General features: G+C 41.1%; 2 protein-coding genes across 4 annotated transcripts in view; one reads left to right on the forward strand and one right to left on the reverse strand.

Annotated features, from left to right (window-relative positions):
- The first annotated feature begins 1630 nt into the window (after nucleotides 1-1630).
- NIM1K (NIM1 serine/threonine protein kinase) lies at nucleotides 1631-11400 on the forward strand. Its single transcript, XM_009324489.1, has 4 exons — nucleotides 1631-1846; nucleotides 1998-3168; nucleotides 8313-8581; nucleotides 10630-11400. The coding sequence occupies exons 2-4, from the start codon at nucleotides 2880-2882 to the stop codon at nucleotides 11377-11379; spliced, it is 1308 nt and encodes a 435-aa protein (XP_009322764.1). The 5' UTR covers nucleotides 1631-1846; nucleotides 1998-2879; the 3' UTR covers nucleotides 11380-11400.
- The window catches only part of HMGCS1 (3-hydroxy-3-methylglutaryl-CoA synthase 1 (soluble)), a 25881-nt gene continuing 16446 nt past the window's right edge, over nucleotides 11400-20834 (reverse strand). Inside the window, exons 3-12 of one of the 3 annotated variants that reach the window (XM_009324468.1) lie at nucleotides 19225-19682; nucleotides 18731-18856; nucleotides 18050-18214; nucleotides 17177-17345; nucleotides 16892-17062; nucleotides 16001-16107; nucleotides 15532-15657; nucleotides 15061-15224; nucleotides 14554-14660; nucleotides 11400-12814 (exon numbers count right to left, since the gene is read on the reverse strand). In XM_009324468.1, coding sequence (XP_009322743.1) covers nucleotides 14568-14660; nucleotides 15061-15224; nucleotides 15532-15657; nucleotides 16001-16107; nucleotides 16892-17062; nucleotides 17177-17345; nucleotides 18050-18214; nucleotides 18731-18856; nucleotides 19225-19672 — 1569 coding nt within the window. In that variant the 5' untranslated portion in view covers nucleotides 19673-19682 and the 3' untranslated portion in view covers nucleotides 11400-12814; nucleotides 14554-14567. Of the gene's footprint in view, nucleotides 12815-12872; nucleotides 14661-15060; nucleotides 15225-15531; nucleotides 15658-16000; nucleotides 16108-16891; nucleotides 17063-17176; nucleotides 17346-18049; nucleotides 18215-18730; nucleotides 18857-19224; nucleotides 19683-20834 lie in introns of those variants that run through there. The other 2 variants (XM_009324476.1, XM_009324462.1) reach the window with 2 other exon arrangements.

The raw sequence follows: 20834 nt of genomic DNA on the forward strand, positions 1-20834 counted from the left end.
AAATCCTTCTTACGCAGTCAGCTCTTTCCATACAGCCAGTTAACTGCAAAGGCCCTGATTATCTTTGCAGAAGATGGTCTTTAGCTGGGTGACTTCTAATGCCAAATAGGCTGGCATTCATAAAACTCAGGTATCCAGAGCATCCTTTTTTTTTTCCCTTTATTTTTGCCATTAGTAGTAGTTTTGTGTTTCTGCTTCTGCAAGGACAGAACTGTCCATACCTGCCACTCTGGAGTGCTTAGGCTATAGCTGTAAGCTACAGCTGTCCTTCAGTAAGGTGATGAGGATGTCACTGCCCATCCAAGGATACTTGATTAAATAATAGTTTGTAGCTTGTACATGACACCTCTGATGTTCCTCATGGAGTTTTCCAGACTTTTCATATCGACAACCTGAGGTGCAGTGGTTTTCCTCAAGAATAAACAGCAGAATGGGAACAGAGTTCAGCCTGTCTAATACCTGAATCACTGTGGCGGTGTACAGCAGACAAGTGGCTTCCAAAAGCCCTGCTCTGCCAGAGTGCTGTCCACCATTAAAACTGTGAAATACAGTTGAGTTTCATATAACAATTTTTTTGTTACCTAAAATACTCTTAAAATTGTGATGTGAAACAGGTTAAAACAGAAAATAATTATGGGCCAGAATTCAGGCAATCCTGCAAGAAATCGTCCTTTCCTCAAATGGAGAAGGAGAACAAATAGAGAATATAAGGTTTGGGTTTAGGTGGGGTTTTGGCTTGTTTGGGGAGGGTTGTCCTTCCACATAGATTTTTCTTCCTTAGTATCAAATAATAAAGTTAGAGGGAACATTTGGTGCCAAGTGAGGCTGGTTTGATGGGAGAATTCTGAAGACTTTGTTCAGTTGCCACTCAGTCTCTCCCCTACTAACAATTACAGGATTTGGTCAATAGTTGTTGCACACATGTAGTACTTGTCAGGGTTTTGACTCTATTTAGATCTGGAGAATAACATATGATTGTTTATTATTATTTTATACTTTTCCTGTCAACCATGAAAACAGCTCTTTTCTTCAAATAGGAGTAAAAAAAAAGGGTAACAAGAGTTGAAAGGCGCCATGAAACAAGTACTTTCTTCCTCCGTTCCAGTTTTAAACTGTCAGCTGTAAGTTTGCAGCACGCGCAGTAAGAAGCATCCCTGGCTCAGAGAAGTGACAGGGAGGAATGACGGACCCTGCTGTACCCTGAGGGCAAGGAGAAGCCATGCTCTCTGCCTCTCCCTGGGCAGAGCTGTTGGCAGTGTGGCGGCAGCACAGAGAGGCAAAGCAAATTGCAGAATCACTCACAGGCGTCTCAGGGCAAGGAGCAGCTTCCTGGAGGCTGGGTCTGTCACCTCAGCCTCTCTGTAGGAGCAGCTGAGTGCTTCTGTGCCAATCCAGTTCCCATTTAATGCAATAGTCGCCAGCTGCCTTTTCTTTGGCCTTAACGTGGTGCCTTTGGCCTCTCCTCCTCTTGCTCACACAGGAGATCGGGGTTTAGAGAAGAGCTCCACCTGGCAGTGTCACATGCCCTCTTCCAGTGAGGCACCTTAGGTGACTGTCTACCTTCCCTAAGCTCCAGGTGTTGAGTTACTGGTCTAATTCTGTCCTCCTCAGTCTGGTGAATCCATGCACGATGGCAATGAAGTGTCTCACGCGTTCGTCAGTCGGGTGGTGCTGCAGACTGAGAGCAGGGGAGGTGAGCATTGCCACTGCCTGCGCTCAGAGCTTTGGTGACCAGCTCGCCAACCTCAGGCACGCGTCTGCATGATTAGCAGTTGCTGATCAACTCCTATTTTTCAAGGTTAAAGGAGAAAGGTAAAGAAGAAAAAAATGATGTACTGCTTTAAAGGTAAGTGATTGCCTGTGTATTTAGAATAAGTACTTCTTCGTCTGTGCTGCCAGAGTTAAATTGGTGAAATGGTATGTGGTGTGCTGTCATTTAGTGAAGCGTATGGCTGTTATGTAAAGGTTTTAATAACTTTCATCATCTGTCTGCTTAGGAACACAATGCGTCTGGCAAAATTTTGAGAAGGCTCAAGGCGCTAAAGAAAGCTCATCTAAATAAAGGAGGGTTAACGTGACATTGCAGTTACTTAATCCTGTATTGTCCTGCCATGTGACTGCAGGGATACTGAGGCGCAGCGCTTCTTTTGCCTGGTGCACAGATTATGCTTTTCCTGTCATCTTCCAGGATCAGTTGCTTTGTTAAACCCTCCATGGGCAGGAAACAGGGGAGCAACAAACTTTTTACAGCAAGGCTTCAAGGCACAGTGACATTTCCAAGGCACAGTGACAAGCTCACAGGCTGAAGAATGAATCAAAGGCAAACCCTACGTTCAGCTCTTGGAGTGGTACCAGAATCGAGGAGAGCTACGCTCTTAAGGTCAGCTGTTCAAAATGAACTGGAAGCGCCTGGATTTATTCAGAGCAGTTAATCAGCTATTTGTTTGACCTTTATCTATCAAGTTAGTTTTCAAAGCAGCAAGCTGAAGCCTGAAAATTCATGTCAAATGTTTTGCATGTGTCAAATGTACTGCATAGACAGTGAGCAACTCGTCTCTTTCTTGCACAAAGTTTACAGTTTTAACTGCAAAGCCTCTTCTACCTTGTAGATGAAGATCCTTACACACTAAATCGGTTAGTGAGAGATGGACATAAACAGCTTCCAGTTTTATCTCCAATTTTGAACAGAACTGAAATATGTAGATACGCCAGATTTGTTTTTGAAGTAATTTCCAAATTAATCCTTGGACTTTCAGTAAGCTGCTTTTTTCGCTGAGTTTGTCCATTATGTGCAGGATTGCATATTTATAGAGAATTATTTCGTTTAAACTCCTTATTGGGACATCTTGTTAAATGGGGAAGTGATTACCTTATAGACTATGACAACAGGATATGTGAATGGAGGGAGTCTTGGAAAACACCACTATTCCAGGTGGCATCGTGAGGACAGCAGAGAAGACGATGGGCACCCGGAGTGCTGTGGAGATGAAGAGGGCAGGCAGAATAGGCTGACCCCATTTGAGAAACTAATGCAGGATATGTCCCAGAATGAAAAAGTGGTAAAAGAATTAACCTTGGGAAAGAGAATTGGCTTCTATCGAGTCAGAGGAGAAATAGGAAGTGGGAATTTCTCGCAAGTGAAGCTTGGAATTCATTCCCTAACCAAAGGTAGGCACCGCTGTATGGGTCACCTTCATGCCCTAGTTCTGTACGTATACAAATGGACCTCTTTGGGAAGAAAGATGCTGTCCAAACCTTAAATATACGTATAGTTTGTGTGTGTTTCTTTTTTGTTGTTGTTGATTGAATCTGTAGGCAGGGTCACAGATAAATGCTTAGGTTTGGATTAGGCTTTAAAGAAACCAGAAACGTTTTCTCTATATTATAGAGATATAGGCATCTATTACAAGAAAAATTCATCTCTGCACTTCATGGAGTTAACACATCTCATCCCATGGCTCAAACACCCCACACTTTGAAGCATGGTCTTGTGCCTCCCTTCCTACAACTCGTCCTGTCCATCTGCCCTCTTCCCTGCCCCAGCTCAAGGACTCCAGGGCTACCCCCAGGGCAGCCTGGCTAGGCACACTCCTCCCCGCAGACAGAGTTAGCAAGGCTTCTTTTGTTTCATTGCAGATTTTACTAGTATGGACGAAGCTTTTATTTGGTCACAGTAATTTTGGTGAGAAATTTTATGCCTGCTTTACTGACTCATTAGCAGGTGGTTCATTACTGTAAAAAGCTGGGACAGGGCTATAGGTTTGGGCTGAGCAGGTGCAGGGAAATGAGCCCTGGTATGGCCAAACTGGGGTTTGTGTTGAGTTGTCAACTATTTTTCTTTATTTTAAATACAGAAAAGCACCCTATATGCTGCTTCTAGGAAGAACTAGAAAGGCTAGGTAACTGCAGTGAACACTTCAGTTGTAGGTATAACTAAGAACTTGTCTTCATTTGTCCTGTTTCCTCTTCTGCCTGACTGTCTGACAATAATAGAAACTGTTGTTGTTCTCCCTCAGCGATGACTAATTTTCCCCGCATCTTTGTACACTACTATCTTCTGTTTTTTTCTCATACTCTTTCCTTTCCAATTTGATTATTTCTCCTTCCCTCCATCATCTTACAGGTGAGAGAACGAGATACCTCCCAAAGCCTTCATGCCGTATTATTTATTGTTATTTTCTCTAACCACCTCTTTCAGCCCAGACTGCAAAGGTGTGAAAGCTCACATTTATCCCTCCTATGAAGCAGTTGTTGCACTGGGAATCAAAGTGGGGAACTGATGGTATTTATTTTTTCCAAATTTAAGCCTGCCTACGCCTAAGGGTTGCTTTAACTGGGTGTGGATTTTTGGGTTTGCTTGTTTCCGAAAAGCATCTCTGTCCTACTTTGCCCACAGCAAGTTATTTCCTCTTCTGTTCTGTGATTTTTTTTCTTCCAGAGAAAACTGTCTTGTGCTTACTACTCCTGTACTGGGAACAGGAGGAATGCTGATCGAAGGAAGTTATAAATTTTATCTGGATGAACCTTTTACTTGTTGAAATTACTTAGGAGACAGGTTGCTTTAGCATTTGAATAGAGCTGATTGATTGAAAAATTTTAAACTTCAGTGAATACAGCAAGCTTGGACAAACTAAATAACAAAACCATATTTTTTTTTTCTTGTAAAGGCTCTTTTTCACCAGAAATCTCTCAAATTATTTTTCTTTGGTTTATTAGTAGTTTTTTCGGTTAAAATGTTCACTGGGCAAGGAGTTCATTTCTTGATACTAAGTTTGCAACTGTCATGAGGAAGAAGGAATGATAAACATCTTCTGACTCATTTCTGCCTGTGAGCTTATCTGTCATAAAATACAGCATGTGGATAGGAGAATAGGAACACGCACACATGTGCCCATGCATCCATGCACACACACCACCCCCCTGCCCCACCCCCAAAGAGGATTCTGGTTTTTACAGTAGATGCACATCATTGTATTGGCAATGAAGTGATGTTCCTGCACAGTGCTAATGAGTACAAGTCTTTTTTTTTTGCTGATTATATAAATACAAAGGCTTCATTATTAATGCTTTTTGGGTCCCTGTTGTAGGGGGAGGTGTATGTGCTGGGGGGCTGTTCAGCTCTTCAGTTACTGTCATAGTGTTAAGTTCTAAGTATGGTCTTTCTCCTTACATGTCACCCTATATGAAAAAAGGAAACAATTTTGTTCTTTACTAAGATGAGCTTTTGTAACAATTATACCTGTATACTGTTCTGTAGCCCTTGTGATCTGTCACAGCAGGATACATGAAAAAAAGTTTTCTAGAGGGAGAGAGGAAAAAACTGCAGGATCATACTGGATGAAGAACCTTGTTTCTCTCCAAGGGCTGACTTGGTTGCTTAGAGGATGCAGGAAAATCTTTGGTGCTATGATGTGTATTGAGTTATTCAGGAGCATTGCCCACTTTATTAACATGAATTTTGGCAGAGATTTTCTCCAGAGACCTGCGGAGTTGCTTACTAAGGACTGTTAGGTCCCTAAGCTCTGTGTAACCTTTATTTTACATACCTTCCAGCTGACAAATGTAGTGTGAGAGCGCAGCTGAATAGATGCAATTAAGAGCATCCAAAGTTTACAGCTAGTGAAAAGCCAGTCAAATGTGAAACATCAATTGCAAAGACAGGAATGTCCAGGCACCTAGTTTGCTTTTTTTTTTTTAAGCAATTTTAACTTGGTTCTGTTTGTGTTTTGTTTCCTTTTGCCATCATAGCATACACCACTTCTTCCTGAAATTATTTCTCAACATTTTCCTAACTTCTCTTACTAAGATTTCAGCTAGCTCTTTTCAAATCTCAGCATACACTGCATATAGTCAATCAAAATCTCTTGCTGCTCAGTTTAATATTTTGGTAAATAAGCTAAAAATGCCCTTCTGTTTGGCACTGCTGCCATGCAAGGGTAACACAGGATCTGTAAACCAAGCATTTTTTGAAAGCAGAGGGAACGAGTTTAAAAAAGAAAAGGAAGGTGTCAGGTTTTTTACACTTTAGGTGGGCTGGTTTTCTTTGCAGATCATGCATATGCAACTGCAGTGATGTAGATTTGAAGGAGCTTGGTCCCGATTTATGGTGGTGTGTGAACAGGATCAGGCCCTTCAGTTCTAAACCTCCCCTCCCCTCCCCCTTTCCTTTTAACACTTTGCAGGAAAACTGACCAGGAGGAATAGTAAATTCCAGCAAAAGGAAAGGGAAGGAATTTAACCTAGAAGATTATTTTTTTTAAAGCCCGAATGCTCCAAACTTTTACAAATCAAGGTGTAATGATGCAATTACATAGTTAAGATTGTAAGAACTGTTATACCTGTAGTATCTAAGCATTTAGTTGTGCAAATGTTACCTACCGCAGGCTGATGCTCTTTCCTCTTGGTTTAGGTGACCAATACACTACCAACATGACAAGGGTTTTAGTCTTTCACCCCTAGGTCAGCAGTCAGAGCTCTGCCAGGATCAGTGTCGTGTGCTGTTACTGTTCAACAGCTGCATTTCCTCCCGCTTCAGCATGCCACCATCAGCACCACGCAGGAGTAGGTACCCATTTTCCCAAGGGGCTTACTAGAAAGCATGGAACAGGTCAGAGAGAAGCAGCGTGGGGAAGACTGCCCTAAACTCAGCACGGGCTCCTTCTGAAAATAGGCACACCAAAGGATAATTCAGCACCTTTCACAAGAATCATGTTTGCCTGGAATATCTGCCGCATTTTAGTAGGGGGATCAATTTATGCATGTATGTTACTAAGAAAGGTAAATATACCAAACATGGAGTTTTCTTGATCCGTATAGAGATATATGCTTATGTATCATTAACACTTCCTTTACACAAGTTGTGTGGTGGTTTAACCCCAGTCAGCAACTAAGCACTGCTGCTTGCTCACCAGGACAGCTGAAACAGAGTTAAATAACTTTGTAATATTAAGTAAAAACATTTTGAATGCTTTTATACCCGAACACATGTACAAATGTAATGGCCTTCTCACTCTGCTCTTAAAGCAACAAGTAAACAATACTGACTTTTTTTTTAATTTACCCCCATGTACTAGAAACTGAGGTGGAGGTTTTTTCTGAAAGATTCGATAAAGGTGATTAATTGTAAAGAAATCTGTGAATGTTTGACTAAGATATTCTTGGGAAAAAACCTTCTTCCCATGAATAAACAGTCATTTTTATTGCCATGGTCCAGTTTAATTTTGCTGTCCTGACAAGTCATACAAAGCCACTGTAAACCTATTTTAACCAGACTAATCCTTCAAATACCAGCTGTATTCAACAGAGTGAAGACAAAAGCCATAACCTACCAATTAATAGAGAAACATAAGGGCAATTGTGATTGACCTATTCATACTGCTCTGAGCTAGCCTGGTGATGTGGTGCAGCTGCAGATGTGTATCTGTGTTTTGTGGCCTTTGGCTTCACTGTAGATATGCTACAGAAACATGTAGAACTTAACTGGAGCTTTGCATCACCAGGACAGTGTAAGACAGCTAGATCTGCTGTCTTACAGAATCTCTGCAACTTACTCTACTTTACTGTTTTTTCCTTTTCTCGGAATAAAATCTCTGTGTGATGTGGATTCATGGCCCACTGTGGCATACAGACATAAAAATGTACTTTTCCTGTATTCTGTGCAGTACCAAGAACTACTCATTCATGAATGTGTTGGAAAAACTGGCACAGACAAACCCCTACAACACTGATTTTGATAACAGAGAATGGGGTATGGGCTAAGAAGTTAGGGAAGAGATCTGTAAGTCACACCGACTTAAAAACAACTCTCCATTATAAACTTGCAGGCTTGTAGCCAGAGCCCCTAAATTATCCTGATGTTTGTTTGTCTGCTCTGAAACAAAGCACCTAAATTTGACACCGCCATTACAAGTACCAGGCTCAGGCCTGGCTCATCCGAAGAGCACTGAGCTAGCAACAAAAAAGAAAGCGCAGACTTTATCAGCATTAGACACTGAAAGCAGATGCTGTAACTGTGGCCACCAGACACATATTAGCCTGACAGCAGCAGAGCACACCAAGACAGCAGATGATTTGGTTAGTCCTTGCAATACTCTAGCAGCCCTTAGCTACCTCAGCAGTGAGTAGGATGCCATAGACGGAAAGGGGCATGGGTGTGTGTGAAAGATTACAGGGCTTAGTAGGCCGCTGCAGCTTAGCTTATACTGATCAGAGGTGAACTTTCATTGTGCTTCTATAACCAAGCATTATAAGTAAATAGTATTACCATTTGTACCTATTGCATCAACAACATGGAAAAGCATTTTTCTTTTCAGAGAAAGTTGCTATTAAAATTTTGGACAAGACAAAGCTAGACCGGAAGACTCAATGTTTGCTATCTCGTGAGATATCCAGCATGGAAAAACTGCACCACCCAAATATCATCAGACTGTATGAAGTGGTGGAGACACTCTCAAAACTGCACCTGGTGATGGAGTATGCAGGAGGTGGGGAGCTCTTCACTAAAATCAGTACAGAAGGGAAGCTGCTAGAAACAGAGTGTAAAATAGTCTTCTCCCAGATTGTGTCTGCTGTGAAGCACATGGTAAGTTGTTCTTCTTCCACAGGCACGTTGTCCCTCACCTCTCTAGCAGATTTTGTGGCTGTGTCTTTTGGTTTCCAACTAGTAGGTTTACTGTTACCAAGATTTCAGGCCCTCATTTCTGAAGACTGAAACAGCTAGAGAAGAGCTGTCTTAAAGGTATCTGAGAGCGCTTTCACATCCACCTGGAGTTACTGCCTCTCTGTTGACAGCTTTTGGGAGGAGACTGAACTGGGAACACCTGGTGGGTGGAACCATCCCTTTAGCAATAGTGTTCTCCTGACTGCTTTAAGTCACTGCGGGCACCAGCTAACAAAGCTTCATTTCTTCCCTCCACCTATTTCAAAACATAAGATCGGTCACTCTTCTGCTAGAAGAAAGTGTTTCAGAGAAGAGGCTTGCTTATTAATGAGTGTGGGAGACTGGCACTTAAGACAGTCAATTTCTGGTCCTCGCTTTGGCGCAGATCTGTGAAATTAACACCCAGCAAGTCACTTCCCCTTGCCTAGTCTTCATTATCTGGATTTAGGATGATGCTATCTGTGTAGATCCCAAAGCATCTTGTAAAGGCAGAAAAGAAGCAACTAACTACTTCAGTGCCATCTCATCTGAACCTTGCATAGTAACTACAGTTACTTAAAACAACAGCACAAAAACACGGGAAGACTGTTGTGCAAGTTTGAGAAGTAGAACTCGTATTTGTTGAAGTTGGCTCAGGGTGCCCTCCGGTGGCTCACATTCTCCTGCCACGTAACAGCCTCAGGCAAAGTCAAAAGCAAAGGTGTTCCCAGCTCAGACATCTAGAAACTGCATTACAAACTGCTTGTGGCATATATAAACAGTATGCATTTTTTTATATATTTTGACAAAATTATATGTCCTGTAAGTGATGGATTAGCTTCAACACCTTTTCCATAGGACAGGTACTCTGCAGGTACTGGAACTTACTTCACATTTCAAGATCGCATCTATTTCTTAGCGTTAAACCCAGACTACCAAGCTGGCCGACCTCTTCACTTGTACACACAGACTTCTGCAAAACTTTTTACTTTCGCTAAGCCATCAAATCCAGGCAGCTTAAATCCCATCTCACCGCTGCCCGTCCACATGAGGACAGAAGATCCCTGCCTGTTATTGATGACAGTTTAAAAACCTTAGGGTGCCAAAGGGTTTCCTTATTGCCTCCTACATGCACCTTGTTACTTCAAAGGGCAGGGCAGAGAGTGCTCAAACACATCCATTCCTCCTAGTTATTTCAAAGGTGAAGCTAAACCCTTACCTAATCAAGACAGGTATACTGCCACTAAGCAGAGCAAATTCAGTTTGAGCCCTTGGCTACTACTGCCATTTCCAAGGGAAAAAAGTACAAGTTACAGCGTATGTATTTATTTTAGGTTATTTAGGTTTAGCCTTAACTGGAAGACACCACTGAACTTGGTGTCCTGCAACAACATGAAATACCACAAGGCACAAGTCTGTGGCCCTTTTCTCCTGCCACCACCAGTTCCTCATAGGACGTTAGATCACACAACAGAATTGCAGCAACTTTCTTAACTTCATCTGTGAACTAAAGCTTTCACGTCGTAAGTCCACAAAGTTATAATATGGAGTTAGTTAAATTTTTTTTTTTTTTTTGTTACTTACATCATTACAGAAATGTAGTAAGTGCAAAAGCAAGTGTTCTGAACTCTGAAAAAAATACAGTTTGCACAGGAAGATACCTAGTCTTGCAGGATTAGCCATGATGCCATCACAAATCTGTCTCATGAAAATAGTTGGTATTAGTTAACAAGTTGAGACTGCTATTCTTAAAAAAAGCCAGCATCCTTCTTACCATCTTCTCCACCTACTCTATTGTTTTTGTGTCAGTAGTGAATTAAGTTAAAATTGTTTAAATACTTCAACTTTTCAAGTTCATTGCAATGCTTACTTCTGACTTTGTCCAGGATAACTCTCTTTCTCCTGTGTGGTAATTAATCGATGGTAAGAGCTAGCCACTTGAGAACTTCCCTGTAAACAAGCTAATACCACATCTTCCCCTTGTTCTACAGCATGAGAAGAATATCATTCACCGGGACTTGAAAGCAGAAAACATCTTCTACACCAGTAACACCTGTGTTAAGGTGGGAGACTTCGGATTCAGCACAGTAAGTAAAAGAGATGAAACTTTAAATACTTTCTGTGGCTCTCCTCCTTATGCTGCTCCCGAACTCTTCCGAGATGAAAACTACATTGGCATTTATGTAGACATCTGGGCACTGGGAATCCTGTTATACTTCATGATGACGGGTATCATGCCATTCCGGGCAGATACAGTGGCCAAACTGAAAAAGTGCATTCTTGAAGGGACATACAGTTTGCCTCCCTGCCTCTCAGAAACTTGCCAGAAACTGATAAGAGGAGTCCTTCAGCCAGTACCAACCGAACGATACTCTGTCAAACTGATTATGAACAGTGAATGGATGCAAGGAATACAGTACCCCAAACCTTTACAGCCGTTTAAACTGGATCCAAAATATTTATCAGACGTCACTACACTGCAAGAGGAAGAAATCGAAGTGAAAAATATTCTGGAAGATCTGGGAATCACAGAAGAGTGCATTCAAAGCAACCAGGGAAGAAATGCGTGCAGCTCAGTAACAGGGGTCTACAGAATTGTTTTGCACAAAGTACAGAAGAAAAGGGCACTGGAATGTGTTCCTATCATGTCCCATCCAGACCCCAAAGAACAAGACTTGAGGAGAGGAATCTGTTCTTACAGCAGGGTGAAGCACACATCAAAGCTGTGTTCTATTTTATAAATTGCACTGCAGGCTTTATACTTGGCACACTTAACAAAGGGTTTTATTCACTTTCCACAAGCTCTGGTATGACATTTTCTGTAATTTTTCAATAAACCAAAACCGTCTCATCTCCTTTGCATTGCTCAAGTCACAGTGAAGCGTGCAAATACAGAGCTCTCATGCACTTTTTTGTCCCCTGCTCCAGAGACATGATATAGCCAGTGCAAGGACCCCAGTAAGTGAAACAGGTAAGGGGATCATTAGTAGAGGTGACCTTTTAGTGATCAAATAGTATTGCATTTAACACACTTTGGAGATTCTCAGTACAGGTATGTAACAGCTAACTAACTTCTCAAGAAGTTTTACCTTAGCTTGACACAGCTTTACCACTGCAAACCAGGACAGTTTTTGCACAGAACTAAATTTAAGCAGAAACCAGACCATAACCTAAACAATTGCAAATTCTTCTTCAAAACTTCTTCAGCAAATTAAACGTATCAGAGCTTTTTTTAATTTTTATTTAAAGAAACAGCAATGCTGCTGTTGACCACCATTCCTGATTTGTCATAGTTCAGATAGGCAAGTTAGGATATGCTGCTTTAACCCTGCATGTGCGGTTGCAATTCCTCACACATAACTAGGTATCAGTAACCTGAATGCAACCAATAACAACATCTGCTTATACGTGGAGCATCACAGCCTTGTACTAACTCCTGCCATGCCACTTTGGCAACAAAGGCTAGCAAAAAGCTGGTTTTGATACTCTTGACCACTGCAACTTCAATTGTTCTGAGCATCACCAAGAGGCAGATACTCCTATCTTCAGCTTTAATTACTTATTTTGTACTTTAATCTTCAACATCAGCTCAAATGCAAATGGTGGCAAAATGCAGGAGCTGTCCTTCTCTGAACAGGCATAGTGGACACACCTAAGCTAAGAGGTAGAGCCTGTTTGATTTTAGTTAAGGCAAATAAATTAATACAAGGTTTAGAGAGGTACAGCTGGTGCTTTCAAATTTAAGGGCAGGATGCCTTATCTATTACGGGGACAGATGAGATGGTCAGTTGACTTTAAAGGGAGTAATTAACATAAATGAGCAACAAAATGACTCTGAAAAGCCACCCATAGGAAACTGGACTCGAGGAGGCTCAGGTAAGTACAAAGCAAGAACCAATCCCCCTTCACAGTTTTTCTGAGGGGGATAAAATAATACCATCCCCCCAGTAATAAAGATGAATTGTATTTCATAAACTAGGAATTAATTCCTCCACTATAAACAGTTTCCATATGAAAGCAGTTATCTTGAAACACAGCCCTGAAATAACAGTTTTTGCACCAGCCTAAGCAACCCTTTCTTTCCACTCTTGTAAAGGAATGAAAGATCCAGAAGGTCCACACAGCTTGTGAACCCACAACTTTGGGTTTTCACAGGGCCAGTTTCCTCTTTCTTTCCTGTTAAAGAAAAAAAAAAAATGCATCCTGAAAACCCAACAAGTCAGCACTACTCCAACAGGTTTCAAATGTCTCAAACTTTATTTTAATAAAGGATTGGCCTCACAGACCGTGAGGTCCCTGTGGTTAACTTTGTGCCAGTAGCTCACTTCTTGGCTTGTCCACTGCCAGCAATGGACTTTGTTCCATAGCAATTTGTTTTTCTGGTGCCAAGAAAAGTTTCACGAGGGCAACCTAAACCAAAAAAAACTTGCACACACTATCGTCATGCATCATTGCTCCATCATTTTCAGCAGAACAACAGATTAGTATTCATCAATTTATAATAAACAACTATTTTACCAAGGCTTGACTGTACAAATACAGCAAGTTATCAAATCCTAGTGAGTGACAGATAATACAAACACTTCATTACACACAAAAAAATTGTAATTTAACAGGCAAATGAGGTTTTGCTATTTTATATTAGATAATGTAGCTTTGTAGAATTAGCAAAGAAATAAATTCAACAAAACTTCATTCTGTACATTAGCTCAATTTAAATATATATTACAAGCTTACAAGGCTCATGTCATAGTTCATTTCCAATCTGGGCTTTAAAAATCTACCAGAGTGGACTCCCCATTAGCATTGTATATCTACCACTTGCAAAACGGATAGCTTTCAGCTTGTGTGTTGGGGGGAGGGGCGGAGAGAAATAGAAGACCCCACTCCTACAACATTACCAACAGTGAAAAGGAGTTCAAAGTACAAGCCAAATTCAAAGTTAGAAATAGTCTTTTAGAAATGTATTATATAAGAATAGTGAGAGGCCAGAGCTCCAACGTGATCTTCCTCCCTTCATTTGCCAATTAAAACAGCTCCATAATATCTACAAGTTTTATTTGAAAATTCTGCTGCCTCAAATATTTCTACTAAACAATCCTGAAAAGTGCCAAATCAATGAACCCAAGAATTACACCCTTTCTGTTCTTCAGAAGAAAAAAAATTACTACCTCCCTTCTTGTTCCTCTCTCCTCCCAGGCTGCTATGATTTATAATGCAGGTATAAAACACATAGTATGGATGTTAGGAGGAATTACATAGTAAATAACACAGTGGGTCACAGAGTTTCTTGGAAGAAAACCACCTGTCAGTCTAGCCATTCTTGATCCAGTCGTTTTGACAGGGGAGAGAGATTCTATTCCAGCAATGAGTCTTGGTTGTGTACCTTTCCCAAAGCAATGGGGGGATGGGAGGTAGGCTGGGAGAAGAACGGGAAGGTGATAAAAAGAAGAAGTGCTGTTTTCAGAAGACTGACTGCTTACTGTCAAGGCACTGAGAACCCTAACCTTGAAAGCTTGGACTATTTTGCCACACACTTGAGTACAAGTAGAAGTTAACAGTGTAGGTTTCAAGTCATTTTACATGGAAAGAGCAAGCGGAAGATTGATTTTTTTTTTTCTATGTACAAAGACCTTGTAATAGACTACAGCAACTACTCAGCAATTAAAAAAATTCCAACATGTTAAGGAATCCACACAGCCCCTGGCAAGTCCCTCCATCTCCAGTATATTCATGATTCTAGTGTTCTGAAAATACTATAAATATCAGCACACCATATTATGACAAATCTTTTCAAGGAGCTTAAACAGTTTTTCCATGCTCCAGTGAAGTACTACTGTACACTGAAACTTCAGCACTACTGCAGCCCTTTCTCTCTCTCTCACCCTACCCTCACACCTTGTTTCATTCCCCACCTCACAGAGGTATCTTAATGCTCCCCATTGGAAATGGCAACTGTAACGCCTTCAGATTCTGTTGTTGCAGGGATTCTTGGCACTTTCTTAGCAGGGCTTGGGATGTGCTAAGAAGAAGGGAAAAAAAGCCATTAAATACAGTTTTCTAGTTCACAGACATTCATACTTCACGGCTAGTCCAACTCTCACACAACATTCATGCTACACTGGACTGCTTGGTCTTAAGTCAATCAAATCAGTCATGCTTCATGCAAACTGATCGTGTGAAAAGAGCCAGTTTGTTCTTGGTTCATTCTTGTGCAGTTTCATTCTTGTTAACATGAAATATACTTTTTAAAATCCCATATTCAATTTTTTACTTCTGGCTTGTATGTTACATATGTTAACAAAGTATTTAATAAGACTTGTTAAACCACTTCCTTTTTTAACATACGTGCACATGCTAAGGCAAACACATAAACCGTTCCACCGTTTATATCAAATTTTAAAAGGGTGCCGAGTGTTCACCTCATGAACAACGCCTGGGTGGACAACTTCAACTCCTGCCTCCAGAGGTCCATCACCCAGGAGTGGGCGCCGCGCATAAGTTCTCCTGTGTTTTTCATCCACACGCACAAGGTACCATGTTCCCTCAAAGAGATCTTCTACCGAACACTGTGGAATATAGTTGGCTGTAAAAAAGCCAGTAACACACTGTTAGTTGGTTCCTGGCGAGAGTTTTACACCACACAGGCCTTTGCAGTTTGGACGTAGTAAGACAGAAAAAAACAAGTCTGCATTTTCATTTCAGCCACATTGGGCCAACAAACACGAGCTATTCAGAAGTAGAAAGGGTTGGACGTTCCTTCATTCTACACCCTCATCATTTAAAGTCAGGTGAATTAAGTGATGAGCACTTTGCTATAAGACTAGGAATGATTTATATTTCTTAATATAACTTAAGAACTTTATAAGTTTAAGAACTTTATCAGTTCTTACCCAAATGATGTGTTTCCTGCCTAATCTTCATGTTTTCAGCAAAGACATCCGGCGCAATGCATTTTCTTGAGTCAAGTCTTGTTTTGAGATCAGAAAGGCTGGCAGTTATTTTGTCCAGTGCAGAACCTACAATATAAAGCCATGATGTAAGGCAGCACTGTGCCGAGAACTGCACCCCAGTGGCATGTTAATATTTCAAGCCCATTCAAAATATTTTGCATTACGGAAGCTAAACTTTTAGTCATTTAAAGATATCCCCACTTACTCAATCAAAACGTTAGCAGAGTTTGAAGACTATTATTTGCCCAAGGAGACACTTAAACGTTCCCTGGAGCTGGAACATTTTCAGTTTAACACTACTGTCATTAGGCATTGTTCTGTAGGTTAATTATACTGGTGGGTAGTGTAACAAGGCATTTAGAGGTCAGCTGTGCGAGGGAGTTAATTAACGTCTCCTCCTTCCACTCACCAGGAGTGGCATCCTGTGTAACTCTGATGGAATACAGCGTAGCAGCAAAACCAGAGCCATATGAGAACACACTGATTCTCTGTCCTGCGAGCTGCTCCGGCGAGTACCTGCAAATCAGCAACAATTGTTCACAGTGAGAATTAAGCCAAGGTGCCACTTTTAAATAACTAGAAAGCGCAGCTAGCTTAGAAAAAGCAGCCAGCAAATTATATTGACTACAATACACATTTAGCATGCTATGTGCATAAATGACTTTCAAAAACACAATTTCCAACACTGCTGTTATGTGATGACTTCCAAAGCAGCCTAAGCAAAACAGGGCAAAGAAATGCCCAGAATATGATTATCTAGAAGGCAGCAAATTTTCATTCTTAAGTGACCTAAATCCTAAAATGAACAACCACATCTTGGAAGGCAAAGTCAGGATAAAGAAAAAAGGATCCAAGAGGAATGGTTTAATTTAAACTTAACATGATTTTGTAAAAGTCTGTCATTGAAAAAAAAAAACCAAAAAATTGCTAAGTAAATACTAAGTTAGTTTGGCTTTGCTTATTATAGTGAACAGAGAAAACATTCTGAGGGGGTTGGGGGGGGGGAGGGGCGGGGAGAAGCTTGAGGCTGGGAAAAGACACCACCGTACAAATAAGACCCTACTTTGGAAGGCAGTAAGGAGCTGTTTCAGATCAGCTTTTGACACAGAAATTTTTAGTCTGCTTGTCACTTGAACTGATTGCACGTTCAAGATACTTTAACTTTAGTCTTGCTGCTTAACGCAATCTAGTAGGAAAAAGGTTTGCTAGATGGTGCTTTTACAAAAGACTTTCTGAAACGAAAACCTTTTAGGACCTTACATACAAAAAGCTGTGACTTTTTTTCCAATTTTATGCTTACTGGGCCAGAAGAGAGGCAAGGCAACCATAGACTGAAGGGGTATACATATTTCCATTCTGATTGGACACGAGTAACGAAGCTTTGGTTTTCTGATTGAAGAGCTCTGCACTGGCTTTCATAAAAGCTTTTTCCACATCTCTGTCAAAATATGTATCTTCAAGTTTTACATCCCTATTAAAAAAAAAGTTCAGAAACAGTTACTAAATTAGAGAGAAAATAAAAACACACCTTGGATGTTTAACAAATTAAGATTATGTGAATAAGGAAGACAGCAGCCATTCTCACCTGAAAGCTTCCAGACCACTGAAAACACCATTTGCCATCTCTGGGTTCTGGTCACTGAGAAAGTCATTCAGCAATAGTCTAGCCACAGACTTCTGTACCAGTTTGCAGTAGGGAGAATGGAAGATCATGAATCCAAAGTCATTCAAGGTGAAACGTCTGTCTGTCCCCTCTGGAAGTGGCAGAAACATTGTGTTACAACTTACGTTTAGTACTCACTTCAACTATGAAAATAAAATAGGGGGACACCAGGATACCAGTCGTCATAACACGTCAGCGTACAAAAGAACCGTAAGACTAACTATTGTTGTCAAGTTCATTTAAAACAGTGCTGCTACTTCTATTTAAAAATTAGGTTTTTTACTGATCTTGTGCACCAACTAACAGTGTTTGCCCTTATTCTAGAAGAAAAAGCTACAAGCTTAACAGCATCTCCGTATTTCTACACAGCATTTTGACATAATAGTCTACTTCATATAACTATCTAATCTTCACACCTATGCTTAATATGAGTGAAGTAATTATTAAACATATGGGGTAAAAATAAAAATCAGTATCGTTATGTAACATTTAACCTCAATATCTTAAGAGCCTGGGTGGAGGGGGGAATAACGTGCTTTTAACATTACACCAACAAAAGGCTGTAGAGACTGCTCCTTATGGACGATCAGGTGCTTAGCCATACCAGAACTGAAATAAGACATTTCTTACGGGAGACAGCAAACATTTCAGTTGCCTCAGAACACACAAACACAAAGAAAGGGACCATGTACTAGTCTTTAGATCGGATGCTAAAACTTGAAAATACATTGTCTCTGTAGTTACACGTTCCAGTATTTGCCAGATCTTGCAATACCATTAGGTGAGGCTACATACCCTTTTGCCACTGGGCGTGGATTTTGTTGCGATAGACAGTATAGCAGCGATCTAATGCACTGAGGTAGCACTGTATAGATAGTTTGCCATCAACTACAGGATATTCAGAGACCATATCTGGTTTATAGAAGTCGTACGCGTGCTGCATGTGGGTTCCACGCAACCCTGATGGACAGAAATTGACAGAAGTTGAAAAGTACTTTATTCAGCTGCTTTGAGTCAATTTGAATACATCACTTTACACGTGTAAAAACAAGCAATATTTGACCCCAGTCAAGCAGGTTTTCATAGCGCTTCAGGCCCTTTAAGGTAACGTTTCACACAGTTCTTAATTGCCTGTTAAGTACAGTAGGACTGAGCATGACAAACACAAGTAATAAATTATTTTCATCATTTCGCCTTGGAAGTAGAGCGCTGTGTTATTCAGCTCTAGTCCACTCTTTGTCAATTTTATTGGAGAATCCCCAAGGAAATAAACAGATAGCAGCACCTCTAGCTGTTCCTTGCTGCCTCCTGTAACGGGACTTGGCCAAGTTAGCCCAGAGCAAGAGACAACAAAGTACAATTTCGGACAATAGTGGGAGTTAATCCAGCCCTCCAGCAACCCACAGCAACAGGGGACGAGCTTCAGAACGGATCCAGTATCTGGCTGAACGGTATTTGTTTTCTCACAGGACTAACCTCTCTCAAAAATTAACGGAGCATTTGGACCAACTAGCATAGCAACAGCACCAGCTCCACCTGTTGGCCTGGCATTTCCAGTGGCATACACAGCTATGTCTCCAGCAACAACAAGTGCATAGCGTCCTGTCAAAAACACAGAAATAACCATGAGGAATAGCCAAGAATCTAGCAGATTTTAATACCCATCAGCATTTTTTAGACTTCTGTTATAGAGGAGATGACCCCAAGATTAAGGGGCTCTTTGATCCTGACTTCGCCCCCTCCCCCCCCCCCCCCCTTCCACTTTCCTCGCACCCAAGCCACGTCATTACTTTCTGCACTGTAATTGAACCAGTGGCAAATGCCCAGAGCATATAAGAAAAAGACTTCAGAAGAGAAAAATAGTTTACCCTCTGGATTTCACATGGTTAAACATGAACACTGTCATTATAAGGCAGACTGCTCACAACCAGAGGATGATGTAACTTTTCAAGAAAATACCCTGAACTTACCATCCCAAGAACTGGACTCAATCCAATTAATAGCATTAAAAAGAGCAGCGGTGCCTCCGTAGCATGCGTTGGTGGTGTCGATTCCTTCTACATCCGTATTACCAGATTCTTCAAAGAGCTGCATCAGGACAGTCTTTACAGATTTTGATTTATCAATTATTGTCTCCGTTCCAACTTCTAGTCTCCCGATACAGTCATAGGAAAGGCTGTTCCTCTCCATGAGCTTCTGAACCACAGTCAAGCAGAGAGAATTGATATCCTCCCGGTCGGAGCAGAACCCCATCTTTGACTGGCCTAGCCCAATGGTGTATTTCCCAGCATCCACACCATCATACTTCTCCAGCTCTGTCTGGTCAACGTACTGAGAGGGAAAATATATTTCCAGTGCAACAATTCCCACATCTTTGGGCCAACAGGATTCAGCATTCACTGGAAGAGACCCAGGCATCGTGGTAGATCTTTAAGAAAAAAAGAAAGCCACAAAACCAGCTGATTTATTCACATCCATTTTGAGAGACCTTCTTTCATTTTCTGTAGGATTATAGAAAAAGTTAGATCTCAGATATTCTGCAAGGCCATTTGCAAAAGGCAAGCCTTTGCCTCCAAGGAGACTTTGGTCTGAGCATACTGTTAAACATAAAGTGTTACAAAGCTTCTAATAAGAAGTGCTTTTAAGTGAAAATACAAATTTCAGCCCTGGAGATGCACAGATGTCGCTTAAGCAGAAGTTACTTCACTGAAGCAAAACACATGCTTAACAAGTGTTAAGTGTTTCAGAAGTTAGTCTTAATGTTCATTATTCTACTTTCGTTTATATGCAAAGTCTCAATTTTACACAACCAAGCCAGAAACATTGGATTTTATTTTTTTTTAATGTTGCTAGTTGAGAACTGAAGTTTAAAATCTATCCTTACCAGGAACTCTCTGCCTTAAAACAGGCCAGGCCTTTTCACAATTGTTTTTATTTTTGAACAAAGTGATCCAAGTTGGTCCATTTTGTTTATATTTGCAACACAGATAGCAGAAATTGTTTTGCTGTGGTGGTTTTTTTTTTTTTTCTATTTTTGGTTGGGCTTTTTTGTTTGTTTGTTTGAAGCATACTCTGAAGCATTCCAGAACACTGGAACTCCTAACGCCAGGCCTGGAGTATTTCACAGGCTGAGATGAACACACACGGGTTCTCCCTGATAGACCAAGTTTTCTTATTTTAACCCCATAACTCTACCGTCGCTTCATTCGAGCATCTACTACGCTCTAGGATATACTACATCCTACCCCCGTTACCCCGACAGGCACCAGCTACCTGTACTTTTGCTCACATCCTTACAGAGCGCTTGTCCCTCTTGTGCCCAGCTGCAAGTACCACCACACTGACCTTACCTAACTTCCCCCGTAAAACCACGACGAGCTGTATAAAGGAATAACGCCCTTCTCCGCAGGAATGACGACTTCACGGGATGCGTATTAAGACAAGTGTTAGCAAAACGTTAAAAGCGTTGTCGGTTACAGGTGCAGTCCTACGTAAGGCCTAAACTAAGTCCCGACCGGGACCTCTTCTCCCCTAACCCACCCTGTCACGAAGCCCCTCGCCTCAGGCGACCGCCGCCCCG

The sequence above is a fragment of the Pygoscelis adeliae genome, unplaced genomic scaffold, assembly GCF_000699105.1.
Source record: "Pygoscelis adeliae isolate BGI_AS28 unplaced genomic scaffold, ASM69910v1 Scaffold320, whole genome shotgun sequence".
Classification (NCBI taxonomy): domain Eukaryota; kingdom Metazoa; phylum Chordata; class Aves; order Sphenisciformes; family Spheniscidae; genus Pygoscelis; species Pygoscelis adeliae.